Genomic DNA, 21682 nt, shown 5'->3' with positions numbered 1-21682 from the left:
CCCATGTAATGGACCAGATCTTGCTGAATGCCCAGGTTTGACGCCTCTACCCCCCCCCCCGCCCGGATTCCCAGCCATCGTTCATTCAAGCCGTCGCTTGTCTCCTCCTGCAAGGGATCGTGCAAGTGCATTCTCCGGCGTGAGGCTGGGGGAGAGCCCCACGGTGTGTGGGGTGACCGCAGAGGGGGGGGGGGTCTGGTCCTTCTCCGTCCTGCGGGATCAGGTCGTGCCTTCCTTTCGGCAGGGAGATTCCTCTCCCGCCCCCGCGCCCCCCTTCCCACTCACCCACGCAGCCACCCACCCATGCACTCCTCCACGAATGGAGCAGGCGGCTGCAGGCACCAGTGGCAACGAGCCTGGACGCAGCCCCTGCGCTGAAAGGCAAGCCCCCACTTCTGGCTCTGTGCAGGGGGCGCAGGGGGCCAGGCAGGAGCTGAAGGGAACCCTGCCCAGCTCTTCCAGGAGCCATCCTTTTGCTCCCATCCTTAGCCAGTCCCACCATCTTCCTGCCTCATCTCATCAGTCTGAGTATTGTATCTGCTCTTGATGTAGCTGGCCTTGGGTCCTTCTCCTTTGAGAAGCATTTTAAGAACATATTAACTACCTCCCTCTCTCCCTTTTTGCCCTTGGTCCCCACCCCCACCCCCTGCAGCTGCTGCCCTAATTATAAATTATCAGGCCACTCATATAGACTATTTTTTTTTTAAAGCCAAATTCATAGAGGTGTGATGAAAAGCTCTTAGCCATGGCAGCTAAGCCTGGAACCTCCATGTTCAGAAAAACAACATGTTACTCCTTAAGCACCAGATTCTGATGGGGAAACAGAAGGTAATGGATGTCACCTTTGTGCCCTGCTTGTGGGGTTTCTGGAGGCATCTCAGTGGCCACAATTGAAAAGTAAAAGTGGGTTAGATGGATCTGTGGGTATCTCTGGCTACCCAGAAAAAGTGGGGAAGTGGGTAACTCTGATCTGTCAGAATTCTACTTATAATCTGTTGTGGAAAAGTGGTACATTATGCATAGATACAGAGAGGGAAGGAGGGAGCTAAAATAAGTTTATGCTCTTACCAAAGATGAGTCTCTCAATGGTTAATCAAGGTAGCTGATGGCACTTCCATGTACACATTATGACCACCACCAATGGTCAAAAATGGGGTCATCAAATATTTGTGGGCTTCCCCGAGTCCTCTGGCTGGTCTCTGATGGAAACAAGAATGTTGGATAGATGGACCATTGGAGCTGATCCAGCAGGGCTCCTCTTATGTTTGAAGGTAGACGAACCCACAGAGAACAAGCCTGTTGATCCATATTGAAAGCTAAAAAGGGAGCCTCCATGTTCAAAAGCAGCCTACCCTTTATAACCATATGGTGGGGAGACAATGCCTGGATCTGTGTGTGGCTCTCTCTGTCATGACCTTCTTGCAATTTTCCCAGGGGTATCTGACTGTCCTCAGACAGAGTACTCAGGTTGGTGGGTCTCCCCCTGCAAAGCGGGACTTTTTCAGTCTTCAGATTTTTGCCTCCTTCATTCTGCTTCCTTCCCCCTTGGGAGCCAAATGGCTCCCAAGAGTTGCAATGTTAGAATCCTGCTTGCTCACAACAGGCATAAACAGCAGCCACTGAGTTCCTGCTTGTAGATCACCATGGAGACAAAATTCTTCCACGACAAACAGGGAAAACCAGGCCTGAAATCCTTCACCTCCCTACCTGTTGTGGGTCTGATGGCAGGGAGTTGGCCTAGACCTGCCTCTTATTTAGAGGCACCCAGCAGGCATTTAAAAATACCAGTTTGTAAGCAACCACAGTAGTGGTTATTGAGCCCAGGCTCGCTAGGGGGAAGGGAAGCCTCTGAGTATGTGCACAGCATCCAGCCCTTCAGCAACCTGAACAAGCCACCCTGGGAAGAGGAAGGAAGGAGGGACTTGCACTGGGTTGTTGCATTGCATCACTTTGCCTCACATTTGTATCCTGCCCTTTCTCTGAGGAATTCCAGCCAGTGCACATGCCTGTCTTCCCAGCATGTTGTTATCCTCACAGCAACCCTGGAAGCAGGTTAGGCTCAGAGACAGTGACTGGTCCCAAGTCACCCAGAGAATTTTGCACCTTGGTTAAGGATTCCTGGTGGATTTGTGACAGAGGTGAGAGTTGGCAGGCTAAGTCTCTGCCACCAGGTCCTCAACCAGTGGAGGAGATGTATAGCCCAATCCTAGGCATGTCTACTCAGAAGTAAGCCTCATTGAACTCAGTAGGCCCTACTCCCAGGTAAATGTGTATAGGATTGCAGCCACAGGGTCTAAGCCACTGTGCTAGCAACCTAGACAAAATTGACACAAAAACTTTCCCTTACTGCTCTTTAGAACACTGCAGATGGCCCAGCTAGTTTGAGGGTCTGGCTTTTGCAGTAATGTCTGGCCTGCAGTTGCAGTAGAAGGTGATACAGTCCCAACTGTGACCCTTGCAGTTTGATGTGGTACAATCCTCATTCTGCAGCAGTGGTCAGATGGACTATATCACATCAGACTATAGGTGGAGGAATTGCATTTTTAAATGGTTCCCTATACCCTGCCAACAGTAAACTAACCTGGCAGTCTGGAATTCTCCTAGCTTTCTACTTGCAGGGTTGATCTCTTTCTTATTTGTTTACATTTATAGCCTGTCTTTCTTCCAATGTAGAATTCAGGTGGTCTCCCACCCCGATAGTGGCTGGAACTGGACAGGTTGGGCAAGGTGTCTGACTCATGCTCTCAGATCACATCTTGCTTCCTTATACCTTCCCACTGCTTGCCATATGCCTGACACCTCTGCTCATCCTCCCACAACATTTCTGTTTGTCAGAGATAGACTGCTCCTGTACATGCAGGGGAGCATGGCAAAAAGTTATGTTCATTTTCAGTTTCAGTAATACAGTCCATTCTACAGCTACAGGTCTTCCTCCCTCATTCTGCTGTGTTTGTGGAACCAACTTCCTTAGTTTCCCATCCAAGTATTGACGAAGCTGGAATCTGCTTACCTTTAAAAATGTGCCAATGTCGCATGGTTAGTGCCTTTAATAGCCACCTGCTAAGCAAGATGTGTGGACTCTGGGGAGACCTGATGACAGTCCCTGGCTGTACCTATTTTTGTACCTCTTATTGCAAGTCAGAATGGTTCTTTCCTGTTTTTTTCCTCTCCTTCCTTCTTCTCCCTGGGTTAATTTATTTCTTCTTTTAAAAAACCGAATGGTGAAAATGTCTTGCTTGGATTCTGCACCTTGCAACCTTAAGTCCTGTCCCCCATTCCATATTTTTTTTTTGCAGATGAGGGAAAAATGCATTCTGCGCATGCTCAGAGACCCTTTGGTTTCTTTATCAATTACAGGATTCAACCTGGCATGCATCCTACTTATTTCTCTGTTTTGTTTTTACTTCCTTCATCATCATTGCTGCTGCATTACCCATGCATGTGGGTGCTTTACAAAGGACTGGAGGACAGATCCCCACCCCAAGGCATGTACTGTCTCAGTACTGACTAAAGGAGAAAAATTGAGGCGCGGGGGGGGGGGTATAAATGAGCAAAGGATATGCAGTAGTTGTGACAGTGCCACCTGCTTAGGATTAGTCCAGTAGGGTGTGGAGACTGTGTGAAGGCTTAGCAGAAGAGGTGGATTTGCGAAGTGAGTGACTTACTGTGTATTCTCTTGCAAACTGACACTCCCAGAATCCTCTGTGATATTGAGGAGATTGGGGAGGGGGAATACTCTAGAATTGCACCCCTGACAGGCGGAGCACAGGGATGACAGGTGGAGCATTGAGATCAATGCTTGCATTATGGGGGGAAGAGCTCAGGCAATTCTTAAAAAAACACAAACGCTCCTCCTCCATTAACCCCCCATTTGAGACAAATCATCCCTCCTCCCTGTAACCTTTGAAAAAACAATAGCTAAGTTAGTTGGGACAAGTTATGACACTGGTTGTCTCTCCCCCCCCCACCCTGCTCTGTCATTCATGAGCTGCCTCCACCCTGCCTTCAGTAGCCCCAAAGCTCAGAAAGCTGACTTGATTTGGACAGCCCCTTGCATTGATTTGCACAGATCTCCTGGGTCCTATCCACATAGGCACCTGCCTTCTACTGAGTCAGGTTTGTTCCTCTGACCCAGGCTTGTCTGCTTGGACTGGCAGCAGCTCTGCAGGGCTCCAGCCTTTCCCAGCCTGACCTGGAGAGGCCCAGGCTGGGCCCCCATCCCAGGCTAGCCTCACTGTGTACAGCCCACCTTGCACCAGTTTGCGGAGGCGTTTCTCACTCCCTCTTGTAGGCCAGGCCAGCCACTCCAAGGAGCTGGGCTCTGCAGCACTCACCCATCCCCTCTTGTTCATCTCCCTGCTGGCGGGCTGTGTGAGTCACCGCATGTGTGGGTTTTTCAGGCCGCTTAGTCGTTTAGTGATGGTGGGGTGTGCGCGCTTTTTTGTTGCTGGTTTGTTTTTTTTAATAGATATAATTTCCATCCTGCATGTGGGGTGGCTGGGTGGGCAGCAGCGGGTGAGCCAGCGGGGAAGGGAACGCTCCAGTCTCTGGGGTGGCTGGGAGGAGAAGCAGCGAGGCTGAGCACACGGTTCTCATAGCACCTTCCTGGAGGCTGCAGCAGGCCCCGGTCTGTTTCCTTGGGAGAGGATGAGCGATGTGAACTGACAGAAGGAGCGGCAGTGCAAGGGAGGGAAGTCGACCAAGGGAAGAAGGATGAGAGTGAAGCAGGACCACCTCCAGCCTCCTGCATCCAGCTGTGGCTGCTGCCCGACATTCCTTTCCCTGCCTCTCTCTAAACCACTCTTTGCCTTCCTGGTCTGATCTAAAGCTGGGCATCGCAAGCAAATCTGGCCAGGGAGAAGGACCCCACCAGAGCTCTTTCCTTCCTATAGCCAGAGGGAAGGGATGACGGAGCCAAAGATGCTGTGAGCACTGCTGTTGTCTGAAGCCATATCATTTGCTTTCAGTTCTTGGCTGAACATGTGAAGCCTACGGAAGGCAGGATAGAGACCTGGGGATAGGCAGGCAGAGAGAGGAGGCAGAAGGAAGGGGTTACAGTGACATCTCTCTCTCCCTCCCTCTGCCAATTTTCACATAAATCAATATATATTTTCTCGTGCTTGTTCTCCGATTTTTTTCCTCTCTTTTGCCTCCTCCTTTCTTTCTGCCTGGTTTCTAGGAGGACATTTCAGTTGGCAACGGACCATGAGCGATGATTTGAGTTCATGGGAGAACACGACAACTGAAGGCGTGACGGTGAGTGAGTGGTGTGAGGTGGGGGGGGGACGCGATAGGACATGGTGTTCTTTGGTGTAACCCTCCCTGCTCCTCCCAATCTGATTCTGTCCAACTTTCCCAGGAGTCAGAGCTGGCCCCAGGGAGGAGGAGCTAAGACAGAGAGGCCCATGGGGGTGGGCAACTGAACTTGGTGGGGTCAGGTGTGAATGAGACATGCGACAAGTTGGTGGATCATGTGTTTGAGGCTGACTTCTGGTCTTGTGAAAGAAGCTAGATCTAGTCCTCCATCTATGCACTTGTATGTAAGAAACATGGTGGAAATCTCTGCTTCTGGGACCCACTGAGAAAATGTATTTCTTGGGTGTCCTTGGGTCAGAGGAGGCAGATCTGTGAACAAAAGGACTGAATTCCTTTCTTCTGTCTGCTGGCAAAATAGATTTAGTTTTCCCTTCCCATTGCTCTATAAGATCTGCATGAAGAAACTGTAGAATCTCTCTCCATAACCTGGTTTTACATGGTAAGAAGGAAAATCTCTGGAAAGAATCATAGATAGTGGTGCCTCTGGGCATACACAGAGTGCTTTTGCCTGGCACACATATCTGGGATTAAGGAACACATCTTCCCAGGTTCACAGGAAACAGGATTGAGTTTCAGTACCTGTTTTGAGAAATCAAAAAAGATCTAGGCTGGATACAGGTGACCGGAGCCTGGAGTAGTAGTGAGTAGTAGCTATGAGATGGAGCTGTAAAACCAGGAAGTTCCTCGATTCAAATCTGGTTTCTTCCATGAATGTGCTCTGTGGTCCTAGGCAAGCCACTCCCTCTTTGCCAGAGCTACACTGTGGGAATAACAATGCCAGGTTTTAAAGGTTACAATGAAAGAACTGATATGAAGTGCTTTGAATGATCAGTTTGCATTGGGCAAATGCTAAATATGATTATTTTTGTAATATTTTGATTCATTGATGGTTTGGAAGATGAGATAGCTTTCCTTTCCCTCTCCTCCACGCCACATTTTGGATCTGGCAATACTTGGGCAGGGCATGGTGACACCAGACTCAGGTTTTCCTAAGCATGGAAATCCAATGATTTTCTGTTCAGCCACCTGCATGGTCAGCAAAATCGATCCTTCTTGGAATTACTAGCTAGTGGCTTTCTCCAACAAGGCCTCTGCAAGTGAGCCGGATCTTTTTTACAGACAAGTAGTTGGTTGATCCTCCCATGTGTGTGAGATGTGATCTCAAACACAGTCATATTTGTATTCTTTCTAAAAGTTTGAACCATGCAGTTTTCAAAGTCTGGTTTGTCTGTTTGCAGAACTCATGGCAGCTCCAAACTGGGCCTTTCATTTGAGCCTGGACTAGTCAAGCATCCAATGTGCAATGTCTCTCCCACTCAAGCATTTGGCATGGAGTTCTATTCATTCACCCTTGCTTCTGAAAACGATCCTTGCATCCCTACACAATTTCAAGCCTGCCTTTGCAACCTTGATGGGCAGTAATTCAATTGGTTCTGTTTCCATCTGACCTAGGAAAAACCGATTCAGTTGAATTTCTGACTGTCATGGCACTCTGCTAATGTCCCAAGTTCCACCCAGCAAATACAGTTGATCGGCCTATAGACAATATTTTCTGTGCACGTGCACATGATGTTCCTCATCATTGGATGAGCTGATGTGACATCAGGCTGTTTCTGAGCATTCTAACTGCTTGGAAAACTATCACCATTGTGACAAATAGCTCTGTTTCTGTGAAGGCAGATAAATGGTCAGTTTCTGCATCGTTAAAGGCAGAGACTTTGACAGGGATGAGGTATAGCATGAATTGTTGTTTGTTTGTATAGCACAGGGGTGCTCACACTTTTCAGGCTCGAGAGCTAGTTTGAAACCCAGCAAGGCCCGGAGATCTACCAGAGTTTTTTTTACAATGTTTGCGCCATCATAACATATAACATTTATGTGTACAATATATGTTGGTGTACCTTGAGCCCCACTGAGTATAACAGGACTTACTCCTGAGTAGACATGCCTAGGATTAGGCTGTGAGGCTGCAGTCCTAGCCACACTTATCTGGGAGTAAGCCCCATTGAGTACAATGGACCTTACTCCCGGCGTTTCCTCCCAGAGGCCCCTGAAGGGGGGGTCAGCACTCCGCGATCTACTCGTTTTGCCTCGTGATCTACCGGTAGATCGAGATCCACCTATTGAGCACCCCTGGTATAGCACTATGTGCAAGCAGATGGGTCTCTGCCCCAAGGGGCTTACAGTCTAGCTGCTGTCATCTGGAAGGTTTGTGAATTTTCTGGCTCTTTAAGGGATAAACGTGAGCAGCCATCAGCATGGTTCAGACCAGGGGTATCCAAACCCCAGCCCGGGAACCACTTGCGGCCCTTGGGGACTCTCAATCTGACCTGTGGGGAACTCCCAGTCACAATTGAGCCTCTGGCCCTCTGGAGACTTGTGGAGCCCGCGCTGGACTGAGGCAACTGTTCTCAGCATGAGAGTGACTGTTTGACCTCTTGCATGAGCTGTGCAACAAGGGCTGCTTGCTGTTTGACATCAGTGATGCAACAGCGGAGGCGAAGGAAACGCTGGGCTTACTTTGTGCAAGGCTTTTTATAGGCCTTGAGCTATTGCAAGACCTTCATTCATTCATATAGGTTCCATCTCTAATATATTCATTTATGTAAATTTATTCAAATTTTATTTCCTGCCCCCGGCACAGTGTCAGAGAGATGATGTGGCCCTCCTGACAAAAAGTTTGGACACCCCTTGTTCAGACCAACAGCAGAATTGCTGTGAAGGGAAATAAATGGTTAGTTTCTGGGTCTTCTCTCCCCCGTCATACAGACAGTGCCTGGCGAAGTGAATGCCCAGGATGGGTATGTCCTGCTACTTGTGCTGCTCTCCATCTTTATTGGTGGCACCCTGGTGCTTCTCTTTGGCATCCTGATTGCCTGCCGGCGCTGCTGTGAGACGGACCAACGGCATTCCAGGTGAGATTGGGGTGGGTGGTGCTGTGCCAGGGGAGTGGGACCCTGGGGAGTGGTGGGCTGGAACACATTGCCCCACAAAATGCCAGCACCATTTGGGATACTCTCATGGGCTGAATATGGATTGTTTATCACAGTGGCCTTGCAACCTAATCTGTAGTACATGGTAAGAGGTATTATGGGGAAAAATGATGGGATACATGTATTGTATGCAGATGGCCACAAGTTCCATTCTTGGCACCTCCAACAGAACTGGGAGGAAAAACCCCTTGTCCTGAGATGCTGGAGGACTGCTGCCAGTCTAGGAAGACAATGTTGAACTGGATACCAAGAACCAGACTCAGCAGAAAGCAGCTCCCATGTTCCCCCAGAGTACTCACACTCAGTGCTTAGAGCCCCTGCTCTGCATGAGGAAGGTCCCAGGTTCACTCCCTAGCAGCATCTCTGGGTACAGCTGGGAGAGACCTGATCTTGAAAGCCTGGAGAACTGCTGCCAATTAGTTGGTCAATTCTGATCTGAATGGACCAGGGGTCTGACTCAGTAGAAAACAGCTTCATGTTTTCAACTTGACTGCTTTCCTCCCATTGGGAGCAGACAAGACGTGAAGGTCTCCTTGACAGTCAGATGATCCTGCCCCTCAGTTTATAGGATGTGGAACCAAACTCCCTTAGACCATGATTGTTCACTAAGCCAGCTGCATCCACCAGCCACAGGCAGTGGCCCACCTGGGGACTGCAGCAACAGGGTGGCAAGGAGTTAGGCTTCAGTCAGGTTCAGATCACAAGCTGGGGAGACCTGGCTTTAGTTCATTTCCAGGGCTGTTGGGGAGTTCAGTCTTTCCTTTACTATTTCACTCTTCTCCATTCCATTTCTGTCCTGTTAACCTTGTTACTGTTGCTGCCCTTCCCCTCTTCAGAGCCAGCGATGACCCAGAAAAAACCAACACAACCTACCTGGATGACTCACAGCCAGCTCAAGGTGAGATGTGGGCTCCCTTTATTAGTGCCCTCCATCCTTTTTGTGAAAGGCTTGGCAATAGGGTCTTGGTTGCTAGGTTGCATCACTGTGGAAACAACTTCTCTCCCCTCCCCAGTCATTTTGTGTACCCACCAGCTCCTCTTGTGAGGCTGCCTGGCGTGATTCTTCTCCAGGAGCAGCACTGTAGCCACAGGGGTGACGGCTGGGTGAAGGCTTAGCACCCTCCCCTTAGGATAGCTGAAGTTCCTCCCTGAATGTTCAGCTTCCATTTTAAAAACTAAGTTTCTAGTCCCTTTTATTTGTGGGGACATGAAATGCACACAGGCAAGTATGCAGGCTCACTGAGAAATCATACAATTAAGTTTAGACATGCAATTAGCCTTATATTTATGGCTGTTTGATTCCCTACCTCCTAACGCCTCTCCTCACAACATTCTGGCCTGTCCAGAATGATATTGATGCAGCAGCCAGGCAGTGGTCTTAAATGACTACCATCTTCTGAGGGAAAGAGGTTCAAGCATTTAAGAGCACCTTCATAATTAGGGGGTCTCATGGGCTGGTCCACCACATGCCTTATACCTCGTAACTGGCTTGTAACCCAGATGGGATGCAGACGATGTTTCCGTGTGGTCTTCTTCTCGGCCATCTCTAGCAGGTTGTGAAAGTGATATTCCAAATCTGTCAAAACCTCTTACAAAAACGATTGCCTTTTCCTTGTCTGCTGTGATGTGAATCTCTGCAGCCATCGGCAGGTTTATTGCCGAGTTCGTTTCTGTAATGTCCTCTTCCTGATCACTCAGCAGAGTCTTTGTTTAAGTTCAGGAGGCTTCAACAATCCTGTGATTATGTGGTTTCTTTTAAGAATTTCTGTCCAGAACTATTGTATAAGCAAAGCCCTGTGCACTCTTCTGTGCAGATCCTTTAAACAAAGCAGGAAAGGAGATCTGGCCCCTTGCCAGGACTGGCCCATTCATGAGGCCAACTGAAGCAGTCACCTCAGCAGCCCATCTCTGTCCACCTACTTGCCTCCACTGCTCCTCCATCTCCTTCCACTCCCTGGATTGCAAAAGGAAGAGGGGAACAGAGAGGAAGAGGAACCATGGAGGGGAGGGGAGTGTGGAGCTAGAACATTGGGAGAGCAGAGGCTGGCACATCACCGGGTAAGGGGGGCAGGGAAATCAAGTTCTGTGAGGGACAGGTACAAGAGCTTGGCACACTTAACCTGGAGAAGAGATGACTAAGGGGAGATATGATCACCATCTTGGAGTATCTGAGGGGCAGAAGCAGGAGAGGCCTTGTTACCCTGTGTGGCCTCTGAGGGCAGGACTGGAACCAGGAGGTGGAAACTGCAGGGCAGTGGATTTGGGTGAGACAAGAGGAAGAATTTCCTAACTGTAAGAGCTGTCTGGCACTGGGACAGTAGTGGGCACAAGACGGAGGTTTTCAAGCAGAGGCTGCAGTAACAGATGCGGACTCTGAGCCGGGGTTGGACCAGATGGCTTCCAAGCTTCCTTCCAACTCTGACATTCTATAATTTAAAAAAAAAAGTGAGTTCTGTGTGACAGGCTGGGCTAATGGATTGGACAAATTTCTGGAGGAAAAGTTCATCACGGGTTACAAGTCATGATGTATATGTGCAACCTCCTGATTTTAGAAATGGGCTTTGTCAGAATGCCAGATGTAAGGGAGGGCACCAGGATGCAGGTCTCTTGTTATCTGGTGTGCTCCCTGGGGCATTTGGTGGGCCGCTGTGAGATACAGGAAGCTGGACTAGATGGGCCTATGGCCTGATCCAGTGGCGCTGTTCTTAGGTAAGTTGGACATGAGAGGATTTGAACCCAGGAATCCCACCTATAAAGTGTTATAGTAATCTAGTCTAGATGCCATTAACTGGGCAGATCCAGGAAGCTGAACTAGATCCAGATCTAGATGGCCTAATCCAGCGAAGCTGTTCTTATCACTGCATTCTTAGTAGATGGTCCGTGTGGCAAGATTTGGCATCATTAATTTGGATTAGAACAAAGTGACTGAAAACTTGCTCCCCCCCCCACCTTGTCTTCCTAGAGATCACCATCAAGGTGGATGACCCTGACTGCATGTCGAGCTCCAGCTACCGTGATGCAGAAAGTGAGCGGTTCTTATCCTCGGGCAGCGCCACAGGCCGGCGGGTCTCCTTCAATGAGGCGGCACTCTTTGAACAGAGCAAGAAGACCCAGGAGAAGGGGAGGAGGTAGGCCCGTGACTTGTGCTGGAAAGGAAGAGTGTGAGTAGGAGCTGGAAGGGTGAGAGGTAGAGCACATCTGAAGCTATCAAGCTGTCAGTCTCTACAGCCTTAGGCAGAGAGAAGTCTTTTCCCAGGCTTTCTAGCTGAGATCCTGTTTCCTGAAGATGTTGTTAACTGAACCCAGCACCTCCTCCTTAGCAAGCCAGTGCTCTGTGCTTGAACTACTGATCCTCCTCTGGACACGAGGATGCAAGCCTTGAGTTCTGGCCCAGTGGCAGGCAGGAGGAACTAGGAGGATTCACTAGGGCCCATTCACTTTGCCATGGAACCTGCTTTCAGTGCCAGGACACATACTCCCTCTTGTGAATGCATAACATCCTGCTGCAAGAGTACCTATGTGCGTGTGCAGAGTGCTTTCCTCTTGTTACTGAGCAGCTATGATTTTTGAACAGGTCAGGGGTTTCTTTGTTGCAATTTTTTTTCTTTTTTTCCCCTTTTTTTTAAAGGAATGTAACACTGCCTGGCTTACTATTTCCAAGCATGGATTAAGGATCCAGCTGGTGCTTAACTGCTTAAAACAAAATTGCAAGGAAGAAGCACTTGTACTTTGCCTCAGCCACTTCTTCTAGAGTCCTGCCCCATAGCCTTAGATGGGTTGCTAGGAATACAGTACTTGCAAAGCCAGTGGACTGGGTTGGAGAGGGCTGTGAATGTGTTTCCTCTGAGGTAAAATGGCAGATAGCCTTCAATGTAAGTACCAGTGAGTAGAAAGTGATGCACGTTGGGGCAAGAAATCAAAATTTCACATATATGCTAATGTATTCTGTCTGTGATGGATCTGGGGAGAGATTTTGGAGTGCTGGTGGACAGCTGGATGAAAGTGTTGGCCCTGTGTGTGGCAGCTGTGAAGGGATCATTAAAAAAGGACCATTGAAAAAGGGAGAATAAAACAGCCAATATTATTAAGCCATTGAACACATCAATGGTAAGGTCAAATCTGAAACCTATTCTGATTGCCACATCTCAAAAAGGATATCATGGAATTCGAAAAGGCGCAGAAGACAGTGACCAAAATGGTTAGTGGATTGGGGCAACGCTTTTACAAGGACAGGCTACAATGTTTGTGGCTCTTCAGAAAGAAGATCCCTAGAAAGAAGGCTCCTGAGGGGGACGTGATTGAGACATGTAAAATTAGGCATGGGATAAATAGAGGAAGTTCCTTTCTTTTTCCCTCTCACGCAGCACCCTAACCAAGATACATCCACTAAAATTGACTGGTGGGAGAGTTAGACAGACAAAAGGTATATTTTTCTTTACTCGGTGTGTAAGTAATCTGTGGAACCCCTTGCCACAGGATGTTGTTATGGCACCTGGCCTAGATGCCTTTAAAAGGGAATTGGGCAAATTTATGGAGGAAAAGTCCATCAGAGGTTACAAGCCATGGTGACTATATGCAACCGTTTAGGTAGGTTTCAGAGGTAGGCTGTCTCTGAATACCAGTTGAAAGGGAGTGGCAAGGGGATATAGGTATCTTGTGTGCTCCCTGAGGCATCTGGTGGGCTACTGTGAGCTACAGGACGCTGGCTAGATGAGCTTTGGCCTAATCCAGCGGGGCTCTTCTTATGTTCATGGCTGATTTGTTTTTGATCTGTTCATTAAAGTATTTTCCTACTCTTCTTGGGCAGGTACACCCTCACAGAGGGGGACTTCCACCATTTGAAGAATGCTCGCCTCAGCCACCTGCCTTTGCCTCCCTCTGCTGCCCTCAAAATTGTCACAATCCATGAGTGCGAATCCAATGAAAACAACACCGCAATGACCCCCCGTCGTCCCCCCACCAAACCCAGCCTTGCCATTTTCCAAGTGAGTCTTCCCCAGTCCTGACAGTGTGGATCTGTGGATCCTAGGCTATGAGGGGTGGCAGAGAGCCAGAGACAGCTCAGTCTCTTTGGGACTTCTAAAAGATGCATCAAATTATACCATTTCCCAGCACCATCAGCACCTGACTCAGCTTTCCCTCCCCTCCCTTCTGTGCTCTAAATGAAATTGTAAGGTCCTTGGAGCAGAGATCCACCTCACTCTTACTTAGTACTCTGTGTGCATTGCAATAGATACACAACTGCCATAACACTTTACAATGAAACCACTTTAGTTGCTGCAGAAGACTAGAGTCACAATGCTGTGAGATGCAAAAACCTGCATATTATGCACTGAATAATATGGACATTTTTGTGTTTAGCAGAAGTTTTTAGTGAAAATGAAGAGTTTTGTGAAAGTTTGCTGCCTTTTGAATAAGCATAATAAGCATTATAATAATGCATAAAAAGCTTGTGGTCAGGAGTCAGACTTAAGACCTGGAAGACCCAGGTTAAAATTCCTGCTCAGCCATGAAGCTTCCTGGGTTACCTTGGGCCAGTCACTATCAGCTTCGCCTACCTCACAGGATTGTTGTGAGGACAAAAACAAGGAGGGAAGGAGCACTGTACACCATCCTGAGCTCCTTGGAGGAAGGAATGTGGAAAAAAAAGTATTTTAAAGTATGCAAGCATTGGTGTTTCATAGAACATTCTGGTTAAAGGCTTCTGCAAACACAAGACCTTGCATACTTTAGAAGAAGATTATGCATCATCATCATCATCATCATCATTATTAACCTCCATTAGGTCAACTTAGGTTGGTGTCAGCATATGCAAGTGTGCAGGTTTCACAGAACTTCATTCTGGTTGCAGAGTTCTGTGGAACTCAGAAGCTTGCAATAACCTCAGTTGACTAGGTAAAAGATCATTCTGCCTTCATTCGCATCTCTTCTCAATGTCGGTAAGGCGAGGTCTGGAGTTAAAATCCCTGGGCTTTTCCTGCTGACAACCCATCTTCCTTTCTCACCCTCCTGCAGCCAGCTGGGGGCACCCTGCCCCAGACGGCGCTAACCAGCCACGGCATGTGCCCCAGCTCGGCGTTGCCAGGGGACACCTACAACTCCACCGTTGAGGCCAGCCCGTCCGTTTCCTCAGATTCCGGAGAGGGCGCCTCGGTATGTACACCCAGCACGGGGCGCCCAACTATGACTCCGTGTAAGCCCTCAACTGAAAATGCAACGCACAAGACACCCCCCTTCTAAATCATAGTCTCTGTCTTTTTATGTTGGGGTCTCACCAGATGGTCTTCTGTCCCTGAGGAGGGGTGGGTGAGTTGCTTTGGGCCTCCATGCGGTTGCCAGGGAGCCTTCAAAATGGCCGCTAGGCTGCCAGCTGAAGTTTCTAGGGCTATGTTGTTGCTTATGTGCTAAGCTTTTGGTTTATGTGTGTGATGATGGTGGGGTTCAGTTGTGCTCCCTATGCCATTACAAAGATGTCTTATTGCTACAGGGGCCATTAAGAAACGCTGAGGTGTGTGTTGGGGGGGCACTCTTTCCACTCGGGTGCCCCAGTACTGAACGCCTCAGTTATGCAGTACCTACCTCATCCTTTCATCTCTCAGTCCGACAGTGTAGCCAGGAGCCCCAAAGGAGCCGGAACTAGCAGTGCGGCCGCTGCAGAGAGCACACCAGCACCTGCCCAGGGCACTGTCCTTCACTTCTTCACCCGCTTGCGGCGTCACGCCAGCCTGGAGGGTGCAAGCCCGTACTTCAGAATCAAGAAGTGGAAGCTGGAGACCAGCCAGAGGGCCTCGAGCCTGGATATGCGAGGTGGGTCACCCTGTGGGGGCAGGTTTGTGGGAAATGCACAGGCTATACTTCAAAAAGCTTCCAGTTCTTCTGCGCTCTTGTATTTCTCTGAATCCAGTCTACACCACTTGTATATCCCTGCCACAATCCTTTTACTTCTTTTTTTCTTTCCTGAGTACACAAGAAGAGCCCTGCTGGATCCGGCCAAAGGCCCATCTAGTCCAGCTTCCTGTATCTCATAGTGGCCCACCAAATGCCCCAGGGAGCACGCAACAGTCTGTGTCCTGGTGCCCTCCCCTGCATCTGGCAATCAGAGGAAGCTTGCCCCTAAAACCAAGAGCTTGTACATACCTACTATGACTTGTAACCTGTAATGAACTTTTCCTCCAGAAATTTGTCCAGTCCCCTCTTAAAGGCATCCAGGCAAGACGCCATCACTACTTCCTGTGGCAAAGGGTTCCACAAACTAATTACACGCTGGGTAAAGAAATATTTTCTTCTGTCCTAATTCTCCCAACACTCGACTTCCATGGATGTCCCCTGGTTCTGGTGTTATGTGAGAGGGAAAAGAGTGTCTCTCTATCCACTCTGTCCATCCCCTGCATGATTTTGTATGTCTCAATTGTGCCCCCCCTCAGGCACCTCTTTTCTAGACTGAAGAGGCCCAAACGTCCTCATAGGGAAGGTGCCCCAGCCCAGTAATCATTTTGGTTGCTCTCTTTTGCACCTTTTCCATCTCCACTATATCCTTTTTGAGATGTGGCGACCAGAACTGGATGCAATACTCCAGGTGTGGAGAGCCCTGCTGGGTCAGACCAGAAGTCCATCTAGTTCAGCATCCTGCTTCTCACAGTGGCCTCTGGGAAGCCCACAAATACAGCATGAAGTTGACAACCTTCCTGTGGTTTTTTTCCCCAGTAACTGGGTTTCGGTGATAAAATGCCTCTGAATGTGGAAGTTCCATTTCTCAATGTAATGGCTAGTAGCCACTGATTAACCACCTTCTCTTCTGCAATACATCTATGTAATCCCCTTCAAAAGGCTTCCAAGCCAGTGGCCATCAGCACATCTTGTGGCAGTGAGTTCCATATGGTGTGTGACTTCAATACAATCTTTTGTCTGCCCTGAAACTATAATTCATCAATTTCACAAGATCGTATTGCCCTTCTCTGTATGACACTAGTTGGTAATAATACACTCATAGTCTCATTTTGGTACTTCTTAGCATGATTCCTGTGAAGTAGTTTGGTATTACAGATGGGAGCAGGGCTCACCCTGAGAAAGAAGCCCCCTTGTCTTGAGACAGCCCAGCAAATCCGTGGCTCATATGAGAGCTAAATTGTGGCATTCCAGTTCCTAGCTCACGTTTCAATTCATTTATTTAAAACGGTTATATTCTGCCTCTTGGCCGGGCAGTTTGAAGCTGACTGACAATCCATAAAAAAAAATTCATAATGAAATTCAAAGGTCAATTCAGAAAATCAAACATAACTGCTACTCTGAATGGTTAGGCTTTAATTATGGCTCTCATTCCTTCTTCCAGAGAGCTCCCTCTTGGGGAAGGTGAGGGCGTTTAAGACTTCTGACCTACCAAGATAAACAGGGCCCAAATCTCATCTAAATGCTTCTGCCTTCAAATCTCTCCATAGACTTGCCCTTTTCTCTTTGCTCTCATCACCCGAAGTATCCCTGATCCTTCGCTCCTTCAACTCCACAACTTTGGGTGTACCAAAGTCTTTCTCCCTTCCCCGCCCTTCATTCTTGCTACTCTTTTTTTATTGGGAACCTTCTGCAGAGCCCCACTGACTGACTGCTCCTTTAACAAGTGCAGCACTTCCCCCCCCCCGCCCTATGCCTGCAGTTCCTTCCCAGAGAATTCCTGCTTCCGTAAATGAATAAATTTTCTCCCTTGCTGCCCCTTACATCTGGAACCCCCACCCAGAACCCCATAGATGTCTTGCTCCTTCCCCCGACTCTGCCCTTCCTCCTTCGTCACCCCCCCTCTGCTTGGAATCCCCTTCCAGAATGACGCTAGTCTTCTCACTTCTTTCACAGTTCTTATTGAAACCCATCCTTTTTCTGTCAAGGCTTTGGTACAATCTCTTACTTCCCTTCCTCTATACTGTAACTAAGCCAAAGTATGTGGAACTGCAATGATTCCAAATTCTTCTTCTGCTTATGCCTGCCTCAATCTCCCTCCCCTTCCTTTCCACTTTTCTGGTGTACAATTTACATTTATTTGTATTTCTTCCCAACATTTGTATCTCACCTTTTTAAAAAAGCACAAAACCACTCAAGCAGGCTGTTCAGGATGCAAATTCCTCAGGGTACAGGTCTGAACCAGTGTGATGTAGTAGTTAGTCTGATGAGGAGCAGGGAGTTCTGGGTTTCAATCCAATCCAACCCAACCTGGTTCTGGGTTTTGGTTCAGCAATAATGCTGACTTGGGGACCTTGAGTTGCTCATTTGTCTTAGCCTAGTTGACCTTACCCTCACATGAGGAACAAGTGACTACTCAGGCAGGTACACTGCCCTGAGCTCTTGGGAAGAAGGCTGAAATATGAAATGAATAATAAGAAATATTATTGCCCCCCCCCCCAATTCTATGGAGAGAAATTTAGGGCACTGGAGGGTCGGGGAAGCGCAATAGGTTTTCTTGCCTATCAGGCTACCTGGGGAAGGGGAGTTGCTGCTCTGAGAAGCCTTGTTGGAACCTAATTTTCAAATGTCAAATTCCACACAGGCTGTGAAGAGATCTGCTTTCCTCCCCCCCACAATGCCAAGTCCTTCACCTGTGAATAATTCTGCTCCCACCCAGGGTCTCCCAAGCGCCATCAGTTCCAGCGGCAGAGGGCAGCTAGTGAGAGCATGGACCAAGAAGATCGTGATCCTCACCAGACTGACATCATTCAGTACATTGCCCGGACAGACAACGTGACTTTCTGTCCTGTTGCTGGGCCCTTTTTGCCAGCCCCAGCCAGCCCCCCATTATCTCTCGGCAGGTATTTTTCAGTAGATAAGTGGGAATGGGACTGGCATGATATATGGGGAAAGAAGAATCGCTGGTCATATTGCCATGAAGGTGACCTGTGGGGGTGTCCTTGAGTAGCTCTAGAAGTTTTGGGAAGGGAGTGCAGGGGAAAGTGATCTTTCTTGCTTCTTCAAGCCATGCAAGTATGCACAGAGTGCTTTTATTAGAGGTAAATAACATAGTCAACCTGCTTTTTATGTTGAGGGGGGGAGACAGATGGGATGGGGCAGAGGGATTGGTTCAAGTGGTTTTGTATCCTCCTTTCCAAGAACCTAATTTCAGGCAGATTTGAAAGGATTGTTTTTAATTTAAAAACATCTTTATTCAAAGTCGTAACCCTGATTAATTGGTCAGTAGAATTTTAAAAAAATTATATTTGTAATGCTAGTACTGATAAGAATGGCAAGTGCCAAGCAACATCTTGGAAGTGGTGTTCCCCATTCTCTTACGCACAGGAGAAAATGCCTTTCTTAAAATTATGCCAATAGCTATGTGCCTATGGCAGGTGTCATCTTAAGAGGCATTCCCACATCTCTTACAGAGGAAGGCATGCCTCTTCTCAGACTATGCTGGTTACAAATACATGTTCAAAAGGGACCATTTTGAGGTATTCATTTTGAGGCATCATTAAGAGGTATTCCTTCTTAAATGAGAAAGACAAGGGAATGCCTCTTTAAAGGGCTGGCTAAATTAGCACTGATGAAAGTATGGAGATAACAAACTAAGTCCTAAACGGAGCAATGCAACGGACTCTGTGTGAGTGCCACATCATGTATATGCAAATATACCTGGCTGTAAGAAGAGAAGTGATGAAAATAGTTTCTCATTTTCTGCCCTGAGAAGGACAAGTGCAACAAGCTCTTATATCTCTTTTAAAATGCAAATAAAAACAAGGACTGGATTCACACACACATGCATCACTTGATTACATTCTGACTCCCTGTTGAATGGACTCTGCTGCATTTTTAGGTGCTACAACGGTGGCACCTGATCCAAGCTGGCTCATTCATGCATCAAAGTCAACACTCAAAATTTGACCCTGCTTGGAGCTGCCTGGGATTGACCCTTCTGCCCTACCCCTAAGCCTGCGGTTTTCAAACTCTCCGGGAGTTTGAAACCCGCAGTAAGTCTTTGTGGGGGGGGGGGGGGAGGCAGCAGGGGGGGAGGGGGAAGGCAGCTACACGATCCCCAGGATTGCGTGGCTCAGGGGGCTGCAGGGACTGGGATGCACACACCAGTCCCTGTAGCAGCCATCCCTGTGTGCGGGGAGCCCCAGGTCAGGGAAAGGGAGAGTGGAGCAATCTGCTCTGCCTTCGCAAAAGCGGAGCGCGATCGCCTCACTCTCTTTGCCTGACCTGGGGAGCCCTGCAGGTGCTCACACAGGGCTCCCCGCACACAGGGACGGCTGCTGCAGGGACTGGTGAGTGCATCACAGTCCCTGCAGCCCCGTCAGAAGGGAAAGCGGAGCAATCGTGCACTTCCGGTTTTGCAGAGCGCAATCGCTCCGGTTTCGCTTTCCCTGACCTGGAGAGCCCTGCCGAAGGTTGTGTAGGGCTCCCCGCACCCCTGGGAGGCTGCAGGAGACTTGGGCAAGTCAACCCAAGCCCCTGCAGCCCCCCTGAGCAGTGCAATCCTGTGGATCAGGCCACTGCCTTCCCCCTGTCGCCTGGCTGCCCCCGCCTCTTAAGGGGGCAGAGGCCAGGACCCACAGGCTGGGGCATTGCGATGCCCCAGTTTGAATACCACTGCACTAAGCCATTCCCCATGTACTGGGTGATTTAGGTGTGTGTGTGTGTGTGTGTAGCAGTGCCAAACCTTGTTTCTGTTTGCTCTTTCCATTTCAGCTTCCTGTAGGCCAGCCAGGGAGGCTGGGAACCAAAGGTGGTTTTTTTAAAGCAAGCTGTCCCTCTCTTTTCTGGCTGCAGGTTAGAGGCTTCCGAATCCCCTGGCCCCACCTCTCCTGAACCCCCAACATTGGAACAGCAGCCCACTCCCCTTTATCATGACATTTGGAGCCTCCGGGCCTCACTGGAGATGTATGCTTCGTCAGAGCAAGGGAATGACCGAGACTCAGTGCGCAGTGATGGTGGGGAAAGTGTGTCCTCAGGGGGTGGCCTACCCAGTTTCCCCTCCTCCCTGGCAGATGAGGCAGAGGGGCCAGATGACAAGCTGTGGGGGAGACCTAAGCAGGACAGTGTGGAATCAGAGGCTGGGACCCGCAAGCTGCTGCAGATGGACAGTGGGTATGCTTCCATTGAGGCCCCCAGCGGCCGTGTGGGTGAGGACCAGACAGCCTCGGAGAAACGCTTCTGCTTCACCAGTGCTGGGCGCAAAGCCACCATCTTTGAGAGCTTTGAGGGGCAGGAGCCGGAAGAGGAAGAGGAGGAGGGAGGGGCGGCTGGTGGGCAGCCTCCCCAAAGCCCGCTGGCTTGGACCCCCTATGGGCAGATGTTCCCCACAAGAGATGCTTTGCCCCGACGGGACTACAGCATTGATGAAAAGACAGATGCACTCTTCAATGCTTTTGTTCGCCATGACCCTCAGTTTGACGAGTCGCCCCTGCGAGCCAAGCACCGCTCCCGAACCCACCTTCGCAAGCAGTGGCAGCGCACCAAGCAGTACAGTGACCCTGGTGTCCGTTACCCTGCTGCCCTGGAGAGGCATCGCACACCACTGCGGCGGGGTGATAGTGTCAACTACCCACTAGACAGTCGCTACCACAGCACCCTGCCCCGCATCATCAGCTCTGGGGATGAGGAAGTTGTGTCGCCAGCTGCAGAAGCCAGTGACAAAATCCAGGTAATTGAGGAAGAACCACCAGAGGAGGCGAAGATGGCGCCGGATACTAATGGCAGTGATTGCCTTGGTGGCAGCGAGTGCCCAGGCCTGGGCGGTCTCAGTTCTGAACTAATGGACAAGATTGCAGGGGGGCTGGAGGAGAGACTCTATGGGCACTTGAAAAAACCGAGAGAGAGTACAGAGTGCATGGTGGTTGTGGCAGACACCTCCCCTGATCCCAGCCCTGAGTAATGGGGTAAAGTATAGCTGACCAAGGGCAAGGTAGCCACATCTCTCCCTGGTGCTGGCAGTGCTATGGTAGTACTTGCCAGCCAGCCAGGGTGCAGGACTCTCCCAGGGGCATGAGGGTGTGGGATGACCTCAGATGAATCCTCTCCGCAGGGTGGTCCTGCTCCGACAGGTTCCCCGTGGAGGATCCCGGCCATTTTCTGGGTTGGTGTATCCAACCTGGGTGCAACCTCCACGGTTGAAGGTTCAGGGGCCCCTGCCTGGAGCCAGGCAGTGGAACCCAACCAAGGATGGTACCCTCCAGGTGGGGAAATCCTGCCCTGGCTGAGGCCAGCCGCACTACCCAGCCATCCCCCTGGAGCAGGTGGGGGAGGGGGGTCAGGCCAGGCATACCTTCTGCTTGTGAGGATTTGAGGGGGACAGTCTCTTACTTCCTAGAGGCCTCTGCTCCCTTCTTGTTAGCGCCCAACAGGGGATGGTCCTGAGCCCACAGGTTCCCCCCTTCAAAGCGGGTTTGCCAAAGTAGGCG

The 21682-nt window shown here is 49.4% G+C and overlaps 1 protein-coding gene across 1 annotated transcript; it reads left to right on the top strand.

Moving 5' to 3' along the window:
• The first annotated feature begins 758 nt into the window (after positions 1–758).
• Positions 759–21174, top strand: CBARP (CACN subunit beta associated regulatory protein). Its single transcript, XM_066636365.1, has 10 exons — positions 759–828; positions 5180–5256; positions 8086–8231; positions 9146–9207; positions 11272–11437; positions 13117–13294; positions 14325–14462; positions 14909–15116; positions 17914–18097; positions 20052–21174. The coding sequence occupies exons 2-10, from the start codon at positions 5206–5208 to the stop codon at positions 21154–21156; spliced, it is 2238 nt and encodes a 745-aa protein (XP_066492462.1). The 5' UTR covers positions 759–828; positions 5180–5205; the 3' UTR covers positions 21157–21174.
• Positions 21175–21682: the final 508 nt, after the last annotated feature.

The sequence above is a fragment of the Tiliqua scincoides genome, chromosome 8 (assembly GCF_035046505.1).
Source record: "Tiliqua scincoides isolate rTilSci1 chromosome 8, rTilSci1.hap2, whole genome shotgun sequence".
Taxonomy (NCBI): Eukaryota; Metazoa; Chordata; class Lepidosauria; order Squamata; family Scincidae; genus Tiliqua; species Tiliqua scincoides.
Note: the sequence above shows the minus strand (reverse complement) of the source record. Positions and strands in the feature narration are given on the sequence as shown.

Bases quoted from the DNA above. Each gene is read 5' to 3' on its own strand.
- CBARP (XM_066636365.1), top strand. From the start codon at position 5,206: ATGAGCGATGATTTGAGTTCATGGGAGAACACGACAACTGAAGGCGTG. The intron at 11,438-13,116 runs GTAGGCCCGTGA...CTTCTTGGGCAG, and splicing joins ACCCAGGAGAAGGGGAGGAG to GTACACCCTCACAGAGGGGG. The intron at 14,463-14,908 runs GTATGTACACCC...TTCATCTCTCAG, and splicing joins ATTCCGGAGAGGGCGCCTCG to TCCGACAGTGTAGCCAGGAG.